At 37.5% G+C, this 12,416-nt stretch overlaps 1 protein-coding gene across 1 annotated transcript in view; it reads left to right on the top strand.

Moving 5' to 3' along the window:
* Window positions 1–433: 433 nt before the first annotated feature.
* LOC121384602 (putative ferric-chelate reductase 1) overlaps window positions 434–12,416 on the top strand; it is a 25,907-nt gene continuing 13,924 nt past the window's right edge. The window contains exons 1-2 of the mRNA XM_041515062.1: window positions 434–577; window positions 11,968–12,105. Coding sequence (XP_041370996.1) covers window positions 520–577; window positions 11,968–12,105 — 196 coding nt within the window. The 5' untranslated portion in view covers window positions 434–519. The remainder of the gene's footprint in view (window positions 578–11,967; window positions 12,106–12,416) is intronic.

The following is a 12,416-nucleotide window of genomic DNA, read 5'->3' as shown; positions in this document are numbered from 1 at the left end:
ATGACATGGCATTCACATTTAAAATTCTAAGTACCCTTTTCTTAAACTTAATAATACAACAACAAAAAGTACCCTTTTCTTAAACTTAATAATACAACAACAAAAAATACCGATATAATATGTCAATTAAAAAACTGAACTGTTGGTTCAAAAACTGAACTCCTCTCCCCTCCCCCCCCCCCCCCCCCCCCCACCTTTCCTGTTATGGACGGAGGAGCCGGCCAAGGCCGGCTCTTGTGCCCACGACAGGCGTGCGCTACAACAGCTTGTTCTGAATGTGCACGTAAAACCCTATGACATGGCATTCACATTTAAAATTCTAAGTACCCTTTTCTTAAACTTAATAATACTTCTTCAGTCAAGCGTGACGCGCGAGGCAGAGTTTGTTCCGCTTGACCACTCACAGTCACCGTCGCCGTCGATGTATCAGCAATGCGGAAAGTATTTGAAGCTTTATAACCATACAGATGTCTTCTCGGTTCTAAGACAAAACAGACGTGTGTTCCTTCTTTCCGTACAATGGACGACTATTACATCATCCCGTTGTCTCTTATCATCGCCAGCTTATTTACATTCGGTATGTATATTTCAGTTATATATTTACATTTGGTATGTATATTTCAATTATATATAATATCTGTATTAACATTAGCAATATTGTCCGTTTGCGTCAAATGGGAACCAATGAATTGGCATGTAACTGTATATTAAATAATGTTAAAACTCGCACACACACGCACGCACGCACGCACGCACGCACACACACACACACACACCTTATTTTGTTTTAAATCTATACCAAACCTCATTTAGGAACAATTATTTCAGTGTAAAAAACATTCAGAAACTTGTCTTAACAAATTACCATCAAATTACCATCAAATTGAAAAAATTAAATCTTATTTGTGACAAAGGAAAAGTTAAACTATGTTTTGTTTAACGACACCACTAGAGCACATTGATTGATTTATTAATCATCGGCTATTAGGTCAAACATTTGGTAATTTTTACACATAGTCTTAGAGAGGAAATCCGCTAAATTTTTCCATGAGTAGCAATGGATCTTTTATATGCACCATCCAACAAACATGATAGCACATACCACGGCGTTTGATATACTAGTCGAAGTGCACTGGCTGGAACGACAAATAGCCTAATGGGCCCACCGAAGGGGATCGATCCCGCCCCTCTTTGACAAAAGAGAGGAGGCAAAGTTGGAACAGTTAACGTAGGTAGTTACTGAATTGTTACTATAATACTAGTGTTATAATATGCAGTATAAAACAATTAACGCAGATCTGATCCAGAGGTTACAGTCATCCTGTATCAAAACATTAAAGGCATACTGTCACAGATTTAAGAACCTTATTTCACTAAAAAGTGGATAATAAATGAAAATTACATGAATATTTGGAAACGAAATCTAGCTATCGAATCATCTTAATTGAATCACGATGGAGTGAAATCCATGTTTAATCCTGTTGATAATATTTGTTTTTGAATTATAGACCATTGCCATAATTCAATTATTTTTACGAAATGTCACTAATAAGTGGAGTATGGTGGCTACGTAGATGGTTGAATAAAGTACATTTAGGAACAAATCAAATTTATATGTTTTTAGGTAATACTTTGTTAGGCTATTTAATAGGTCAGTGGTCTGTGACAATATGCCTTTAACTTATGCAGTTTGATAGTAATTTGTTAAGATTTATTTTTTACAATGAGATTTTCTGGAGGAGAATGTTATGAGAGTTGGCCAGTATGGGTTTAAAACTTAATATGGTTTTATATGGTTTTAGCATTATAGTTATACATACTAATTGTATACACGTACGTTTTTGTTTGTAGTCAATATTGGCTGTTGTTATTGATGTGTTTTATAACTTCTTTCTTGGAGAATATTATAAATATATGTGTGTGTGTGTGTGTGTGTGTGTGTGTGTGTCCGTGTGCGTGTATCCGTGTGTGTGTGTGTGTGTGTGTGTCCGTGTGTGTATCCGTGTGTGTGCGTGTCTGTTTAAATGTGTTTGTTTTAGTGGTGGTTTTTCGTATATATATTATATATAAAGGAAGGGTTAAAGTTTATAAAACAACAACATAATATACATGTATATAGGTGCATAGATAGATAGATAGATAGATATAGATAGATATGTGTGTGTGTGTGTGTGTGTGTGTGTGCTCGATGCAGTTCATCAAATTAATTGCAGTCTTTTGTTTCCTTAAATTTGAATAAAAACAAGGAAAAGCAGAAAACTATCTGAATGTTTTACTCAGTTTATAAATATATTTTTGATGAGTTTCTTTTTTTTCGAATTCGGTGTAATGCCCCGTCGGTGGGTCCATTGGGCTATTTCTCGTTCCCGCCAGTGCACCACAAATGGTATATCAAAGGTTGTGGTATGTGCTGCCCTATTTGTGGGGTGGTGCATATAAAAGATCCCTTACTGCTAATCGAAAAGAGTAGCACATGAAATGGCGACAGCGGGTTTCCTCTCTGAATCTGTGTAGTCCTTAACCATATGTCTGACGCCATATAACCGTAAATAAAATGTGTTGAGTGCGTCGTTAAATAAAACATTTCTTTCTTTCTCTTGTTTCGGTGTAATGTGTTTCCTTGTCTGGTACAACAGAGCAGAAAAAATGCATAAAAGAATATAGCGAATATGGCGGCAAAATTTAATATGTTTTGTTTCCATATATCGCACTTTAGATCAAGTGTCAAAATTATCATATCCATATCAATAAAAAGTAATGGGGACTCGTTCACTTATAATTAAACAAGCTCCACCGTGCTTTCGTTTCTTCACGATTCCGCGTGAAGGGGTTTTATTTTAACAGTGCAGATGATTATAAAGTGTTCAAGTCAAGTGGCTTTTTATTCCAAAAGATTACTGGTGCAACAACATATTTTCGATATTGTTGAGAATGGGTTGGCATTTCATCATCGATCATCGGTTATAATCGGTTTACACCAACTATCGATTACACAGTCGGTTAGAATTATATGTACATAAGAAGGCTTTGAATTATGTTGACGATGTGCCTATTGTCGTGTTTACCAGAATAGACCCAAAACTTGCTAATTTTACTTTTAATAACTATTTAATTCTTATTTATGAACACATAAACATATGCAGAAAGTCCAACATAGTTCCATTAATTGCATCATCTAAACTGGAGGAACAATTAACAGTTAGAATTTCCCCACCTAATCGATCATATTACTCAGTATCTACAAGCTCGGTTTATATACTGAATAACTACATAATCGCGATTATCAATTTAATGTTCTTTAATTTATTTTAAAGTGACAGACCCTAGTTTTTAAACACTACGACATATTTTTCACAATTAAAATCGTTTTTGATTAATTTAAATTAGACGTTCTTACATTTTATTATTTAGAATATTCATTTTCAACCACTTTAAGTGGTTATGGTCATCCTGGTGTTTGTAATGTCCCAAAATACATTTTTAATAATTCTAAAAACGCACGTTCGTCTGAGAAGTAATGGTTATCGAGACAAGCTCTAGTTATTTTTGGACGATATTTCAACGTTTAAACATCACAGACTTTAGCTTCTCTCTGTTATAACCTTATTCAAATGCGTTGCATGTTTGTAGATTAACTAAACTTAGTGCCCATTTTTACGGGATGAAACTAGGGTCTGCGCCTTTAAATTATTCAGTCGGAATCCCGTTAGTTTTGGGTCTGTTCAAATGTTCAATGTCTTTAGAATATTTGACGCCTATTTTGGCAGTTTAATTACCGATTTAATTTTATCATTAAAATATATATTATAATATTTGCGTTTCTTTCATTACTGACACTGTCAAAACGCCATAAAGTTAAAGTTAAAGCTAGTTTTGTTTAACGACACCACTACATTGATTAATTTAATCATCGCCTACGGGATGTCAATCAGTTGGTAATTCTGACACGTAGTCATCAGAGGAAACCCGCTACATTTTTCCTAATGCAGCAAGGAATCTTTCACATGCATTTTCCAACAGACAGGAAAGCACCTCATGTGCAAAGATAATGGTTAAGATTTGCAGTTTCTTTTCACGAATTCGAAGTGATTTGCCCCTGCGTGTGCTGTAACCTCACCGTGGTGCAGGGGTGTAACATTCTCTTTGAGAATGGCCAATACAGCACAAAATTGAAGTTTTGAGTAAAATTCAGTATCCGTAAAATTCTGTGATATTTGTGATTTTGCACAGTTCTTTACACTGTTTTTGTTTAAGTCTTGAATTTTTATATTGATGTTGATCATCACTTTATTTATTTGCATTACCATAGTTTGACACCCAATAGCCGATGTATTTTTCGTGTTGGGATGTCGTTAAACATTCATTCATTCATTCATTCATTCATTCGAAGTGATTTGAGTTTTCAAACACTCATACCTTTAGGCAGATTAGACTATGTTGCTAAGTAACCGAAATCTTTGGAAATATTGGAGATATCATAATTATAAAACTGAGTAAAGACGATGGTTTTGATGAACTAATGATTATTTTTGTAATTATTTAACAAAAGAAAGAACCATCTTAATTCTTGGCAAAATCATTAAAGGGGCGGGATTTAGCTCAGTCGGTTGAGTGCTCGCATGAGGTGCTTGCGTCGCAGGATCGAACCGCCTCGGTGGATCCATTCAGCTGACTGGCGTTTTTCTCTTTCCAACCAGTGCACCACAACTGGACAAAGGCCGTGGTATGTGCTTTCCTGTCTGCGGGAAAGTGCATATAAAAGATCCCTTTCTGCGTTAGGAAAAATGTTGCGGGTTTCCTCTAATGACTACGAGTCAGAATTACCCAATGTTTGACATCCAATAGCCGATGATTAATTAATCAATGTGCTCCAGTTAAACAAAACAAACTAAATCATTAAAGCTAACGTCGTATCGTCGTATTTGTGAATCATCAACTGTGTTGTTGGTCGAAGTGTTTGCTTGTGATTATTTGTTTTTACTTTTAAACGTGTTTCACCTCTCTCAGTAACTCTAGGTTTGCACTCAATTCACCTTCCCAATCTAGGCATTGAACTTTTGAAGTAGCTATATAATTATACGAATAGATCGGGAGACATCGTAAAATTGTCGTTTAATGCCGTACGACTAAGTGCTATTATCATATTCGTAAGAGCTATGCATAAACTTTGTTAAGTGATACCATACGGTGGATTAGAAAGTGAAGAAAGAAAGTCACGAGTTAATCATTTGAAGAAAAAAACGTTTTCTATGATTCATAGATAGGTTGTCGATAGATACGATAACGTTACGGTGACTCCGACATAAAATGTATGTCTTCTGTTGGCGCCACAAGACAAGGGCTGGGTTTATTCAGACAGAGCAGGAAAAAACGTTCGCTAGACTGGTTTATGTGCTTCACGTTATGACCGCATCGGAGACCAGTCGCGAACGTAAGCGTCGCTTGCTGTCGCTGAACAGGGGCAATTATAAGCTAACCCCTCTTGTCGCAAATTAAATATTTGTGTTGCCTGGGGGAAAAGAACATGACATTTTATTTAAAACACATATTCCATATATTTGCCACGAAAATACAAGAGGCGTTATTGCAAATAATTTTAGTCATATGTTGTATATATGTACATGTTACGATGGCAACAAACCCGGGTTGGTCACATTAACCAAACTTAGTGTCCATTTTCAAGGGTTAAAACTAAGGTCTACAACTTTAAAACTATGGTCTGCGACTTTAAAGCTATGGTCTGTGACTTTAAAACTATGGTCTGTGACTTTAAAACTAGGATCTGCGACTTTAATTGATTTGCTATACCCAGTTGCCTCGATCGTAGACTAAACCTAAAGGACTACGTGTGCTACATGTGTGTGTGTGTGTGTGTGTGTGTGTGTGTGTGTGTGTGTGTTATGTGTGTGTGCGTGCGTGCTGAGTTGGTTGAAACACTGCTTATATCAGTTTAATTAGAAAATGTTGTCACTATCATTATTAACCATGGGAATTGTTTTGGTCTAAAAGAACCTATCGCTAAATGACGTTTCAAATCACTTTGATATTTTCTTCACACTTGCCGTTAACGACCTCAGAACCATAAAGCCAACTGTGAGTTTATCCGCTGTATCATAAACCAGACGCACGGGCAATAAAGTTTAATCGCGTGGGACGGGCGCTAACGGTGTTTTCATTTGAATCTACAGTTCACAGTCACGAGAGTATACACCTTAGTTGCGTTCAGCAGAACAGAGCTGGGAAAACGCGTGTGCGTCACATCGAAGGCATCTCCGCATAGCCAATGCCTCCTGGTTAAAGTTAAACTTTGTTTTGTCTTTGTAGTATTTGTAGAATTAAACTCAGTATGAATAAAGCTGTTATCGTTTTGTTGATTGACAGCAAAGCGTTTTGATACATGTTTGGGGTTGTTTAAATTAGAATTAAAATTAAATTAAAATTGGCAATTGACGTTGCATTACGTTACCTACTCATTCATTAAATATACTTTTTCTCTCGTCTTTGTTTTCATTGGTTAAATGTCCGAGTGCAATATCACATTTGATCGGACCGGTGGAACCGACTGAGGGCAATATCACTGTTTACGGAAGGTCATGTGACTGGTTTTTTACCAATAAGAATACAGCTATATTCTCATTATATAACAACATCGGCTGTTGGATGTCAAATATTTGTGAATTCTGACATATAGTCTAAGAAGAAACCCGCTACCTTTTTCCACTGACAGCAAGGAATCTTTTATATGCACTTTCCCACAGGATATCACTGCATAGTTGCCATCTGTCATTGAAGTCACTGATATCTAATAAATGATCTAACGAAATATTACCTAAAAATATATACATTTAATTTGTCCATAAACGTTCATATAGTTTAAATAACAACCCACTTGCTATCGATATTTTGGCATGTAAGTTGTAACTGAATTGTGGTCATGTAGTGTACGATGGTTCATAGAATTGTTTCCGTTTAACGAGACCACTAGAGCACATTGATTACATTGACCCGACAGGACCCCCTTTCAACAATATTTAGGTCAAATTCTAGGTGCTGTCGCATTTCTTCCTGTAGTGCATGTATTAGTGATTAATATGTGGAATGTTTGTTATCGAAACTCGAAAAGGATAAATGTGAAGCTATTAAACGCCAAGCATAGCATTGTTGTAATACAGCGGGAATCCTTGCTTACTGTGTGGTAGGCTCAAATCGCCGCGTCTGGACGGTAGAGAGCGATTATCACTCTTTAAACGTTCATCTACTAGGGCTGTGGGTAATCCGCTGCCGCCACAAAGTCTACTTTTATACCGATTAGTGTTCTATATGGATCTCTATATGTGACACCGAATAGATGTGGTTATTTTTCCTGATAACGTTTTGAATGAAGTGTTTCAAACCAGAAATATTAATACAAGTTGTATGGCCTTTTAAGTAATGCTAATGGAATGATTGGTGGTGTATTAAATTTCACTACAAAATCACTGACACGAGACGTTCAGAAATAAATGCGGGTATACTGTAAAGGACGCATTTGAGAAACTACTAGGCCTGTTATTATATTAAAAGCCACGTCGACAGTTAATAGGTGAATCGTATAAGACGTCGTTCAAGTATGAAATGATCGCTTTGCTGCCCATATTTTATCTACTGTATATTACACTACTATGGATGCCACTGACCTTATCACCATCATCATTATAATTATCATCATCATCATCATCAATTTACTGTCACTATTAAAATTGATTTGATTTATTTATTTACCGGTATGTGTGCCTCTCGACTTCTTTAAACTCTCCCCAAGGGACGTGTATTTACCACCATCTCATATATATGAACCAATCGTTGTCAAAACGTAATAAGTGCATAGCAGTAGGTTACAAAAAAAAGAGAAAACTTTACCTAAATACAAAGGGGGAGTTACGTGGGGGTTTTCAACTTCTTACACACCCGTTGGTGAGAAAATCATGCGTTATTTTTGATAACACATGGTTGTTTAAACAGTTACCTGTGTTAACAATTTCAAGACATGCGACTGGCTGCTCCTAGGTGATGACCGGTGTAAATGGAATGCAAGTCCGTAGGAATAGTTGTCTGACCGGACTTAATCTCCTAAGAATGCAGGTCCTAGGTCTAATATACCTAGGAATGCAAGTCCTAGGTCTAATATACCTAGGAATGCAAGTCCTAGGAATTACGTTCCTTAGGAATACTGGTCTGACTACCAGGATATCATGTCCGGGCCGGACTTGCATTCCTAGACAATCAAAATTTAAGTCCGGTCGTACACATAAAAATTAAAATTAGAAATGTAAACAAAACGAAAAACAGTTTCCTTTTTGGTTTATTTAATTAACTTAGGATACTAGCGCCTCTATTTAAATATTTTCTATTTATTCCAATATTTTCCATTTATATCATTTGCAAGAGTTTGTAATCGTTTTGTTGACCTTATTACATGAGCAGAACCAAGGTCTTTATTCATTACGTATTGTTCCAACTAATAAATGTTTAAACATTTAAAAGTAGCTCAAAAACATTTTCCATAATTCGAAGCATATTAGTACTCGCAAACAAGTAAACTTGCCCATATTATATACCAACACAATTATCTGTTAGACATTATATACTGGTTTTTGAAAATAATAATAATAATAATTTGCCTATAAAAATGTGAATCTAACGGCCACTCATGTATTATTCTCTATATAGTACATGAACTAAGTTTTGTGAAATTAATAATAATAATTATTATTATTATTATTATTATTATTATTATTATTATTAAACGAAGGAGGAGAATTATTATTAATAATTATAATTGTGAGCTACGCCTGCCAACCTATGGGTGTGTCCTTCTGTTCCCCTGGAAACACATTTTAAAGAGTTGTATTGATCCTACCTTGAGCGGAATTTAGCTCAGTCGGTTGAGTACTCGCCTGAGGTGTTTGCGTCGCAGGATCAACCAACCTCTGTGGATCCATTCAACAGATTGTTTTTTTTCTCTCGTTCCAACCAGTTCACTACAACTGGTCAAAGGCCGTGGTATGTTTTTTCCTATCTGTGGAGAAAGTGCATATAAAAGATCCTTTGCTACTAATGGGAAAATGTAGCAGGTTTCCTCTCTAAGATTATATGTCAGACTTACACATTTGTTTTACATCCAATAGCCGATGATTAATACATCATTGAGCTCTAGTGGTGTCGTTAAACAAAACAAACTTTAACTTTTTGTTCACACGGTTTGAATAAAAACGAACAATATAAAACAACTTTGACAATTTATGACTACATTTCCTTTTCTGTTAACAGATGTGATACAAATTTAATTGTATTTTAACACTTATAACTTTTCACCTGTGTAGATAAATACGTTTTTGACAAGCTCCAGTGAGAATAGGCCAATAGTCACAGTGAGGTGTTCTGTCCCACTGTAATAGGTCATAACACTTTAATATAAAACAAGATATCGTCCACCAAGGATTAACTAGGTTTACAGGGGCAGATCCAGGGGACAAGAAGACTTTTCAAGCATCTCTTACCATGGCCGGATCCCACCAACACCCTCCCCACCCGACCGGCCTCGGTGGCGTCGTGGTTAGGCCATCGGTCTACAGGCTGGTAGGTACTGGGTTCGGATCCCAGTCGAGGCACGGGATTTTTAATCCAGATACCGACTCCAAATCCTGAGTGAGTGCTCCGCAAGGCTCAGAGGGCGGGACGTAACCCAGCGGTAAAGCGTTCGCTTGATGCGCGGTCGGTTTGGGATCGATCCCCGTCAGTGGGCCCATTGGGCTATTCTTGCTCCTGCCAGTGCATCACGACTGGTATATCAAAGGCCGTGGTATGTGTTATCCTGTCTGTGGGATGGTGCATATAAAAGATCCCTTGTTGCTAATCGAAAAGAGTAGCCTACGAAGTGGCGATAGCGGGTTTCCTCTCTCTATATCTGTGTGGTCCTTAACCATATGTCCGACGCAAATAACCGTAATTAAAATGTGTTGAGTGCGTCATTAAATAAAACATTTCCTTCCTTCCGCAAGGCTCAGTGGGTAGGTGTAAACCACTTGCACCGACCAGTGATCTATAACTGGTTCAACAAAGGTCATGGTTTGTGTTATCCTGCCTGTGGGAAGCGTAAAAGAGTAGCCTAGGTGGCGACAGCGGGTTTCCAGTAAAAAACAGTGTCAGAATGACCATATGTTTGACGTCCAATAGCTGATGATAAGATAAAAAAAATCAATGTGCTCTAGTGGCGTCGTTAAATAAAACAAACTTTAATCTTTTTTTACCCTCCCCACCCCATCCCCTTTCACAAACCCTTAGATTCGCGCCTAGTTTATCTGTAATATATAGTTAATTTTCGATCGACGATATTCTGAACCCAATGGGAAATGTAATATAATAAAGAATAGAACGCCTAGTTTTAGATTTAGGTCACTAAGAAACTCGTGAATACAGCAGATATCACACAATAATACATGGAAATCTGGGTTAACACTGACACAAAGAAGTATGAAAAGGCGAACCTTTTAACTGAACAATGTTGGCCAAGTACACCGGCTCATACACAACAAGCTTATACAAAATGATCAAATATATACAGAGACGTATTTGAGTATTTGACGCCCCTGTGCCAGAGGCGGAACTAGATGGGGGCGGTCCTCCCTTAAATTTTGAACAATTATAATTGTATTATATATTCATTTTCAACCCCCCCACCTACCCATTGACACCCGCTAGAATATTTTAGAGGGGGCAAGACATGTTAGCACTTAACATTAAAACATAGCCGTGTTCGGACATATGCAGGCATGGCGAAAGTAAGTGAACAAATGTGGAGGGGGCTGACTGGTTGTGTTTTCTACTGGTGCTCGGGGACATCCTCGCCCGGAAGAACTGAAAGCTAGATGGTCTGATATGAATTTGCATTCTACAAGTAAAATTCATTATTACAATTACTGACAAATGCAACATTTTAAAAATGCATTTTTCACGATGTATAACATTCACATTACATTTGTATTGAAGTGCGTACGTTGAATATACAAACACAACTGTACAATTCAGTCAGATAATTCGTGAGTACCAGGTAACAAAGGATAGAATTATAATTTAATATGAAGGACTGTATTAAAACGTAACTGAACTCTGGTTGACTCCTTTGGTGGCGCATTTACATTTCTAGAAGGACTTGAGATCTCGTTAATCCTCCTACGGAAAATGTTGAAAACTGGATGTTCTAAAATGCTATTTTCATGGTAAAATTCATGGTGGCAAATGCCAATACAAAAATGTATTTTAAATATGTAACGCTAACTTATACTTTAACTGACAAATAGAAGTTAAAATATTTCAGGTCTAAATCCAGGAATGCGCAAGTACCCCCCCCCCCCCACCCCCTCCCATGCCCATGGTGACGGTGGGTGGGGGGTGGTATGGGTGATCATATAGCATAAACAGGAGATTCTACTACTAACTGAAAACATATAGGGATAGGCGGCTTAACATGGGGGGAGGGCAGATGAATCTGGAATAAAGAGCAGATTCTACTACTTAGTGAAGTTTTTTGACGGGGGGGGGGGGGTTACAAGATTTTGCCACCCCTAAAATGTGGCGCACATATAACATTGTTTTAGAAAATCTTAATATTAAAAAGCTATTGTTGGTCTGTTGCTAATTCTAAATAAGCAAAGGCGTTTAGTGCAGGCTAAATGTTTGACATCCAATAGCCGATGATCAACAAATCAGTGTGCTCTAGTAGTGTCGTTAAACAAACAAACTTTAACTATGACTTTATCTTATAACGACTAAAAATGAATTAATGTTGTTGGTTGTTGTTGTTGGGGGGGGAGGGGGGTTTGGGGGGGGTGTTGGGGTTTTGTTGTTGTTGTTGTTGTTGTTGGGGGGGGGGGGATAGTGTGGTTTTTCTTTGGGGTGTTTTTTTCTGAATGTTAATGTATTTTTCAGGATCGTGTTTTCCGGGCGGAGCGCCTCTCTGCTTGATGAACCACCCCCATCATAAGTTCGCCGAGAGTCAGGCAGGGTTGTCGCCCTTCACCGTGACGCTGTCGTCGTCGACGTACAACCCTCGACAGAACATAAACAGTAATGTGACCTTTTAAAGTGACCTTTATTAAACACCCAGATAATACACATCTACGTGACATACATAACACACACATGCAAGCAGGCGCACGCTCTCGCTCTCTCTCTCTCTCTCTCTCTCTCTCTCTCTCTCTCTCTCTCTCTCTCTCTCTCTCTCTCTCTCTCTCTCTCTCTCTCTCTCTCTCTCTCTCGCACACAGTATGTACGTATGAAATAGAGAATCAAATTATATAGTGGTCTTCAATTAGTTCATGTTGTGAATGCGAATTTCGTCCTTCATTCTTCGTGCTGTCCAAGACAATACCTAGCAT

Source organism: Gigantopelta aegis, chromosome 10, assembly GCF_016097555.1.
Source record: "Gigantopelta aegis isolate Gae_Host chromosome 10, Gae_host_genome, whole genome shotgun sequence".
In the NCBI taxonomy this organism is placed as follows: Eukaryota; Metazoa; Mollusca; class Gastropoda; order Neomphalida; family Peltospiridae; genus Gigantopelta; species Gigantopelta aegis.
This window is presented reverse-complemented; position numbering and strand designations above follow the sequence as displayed.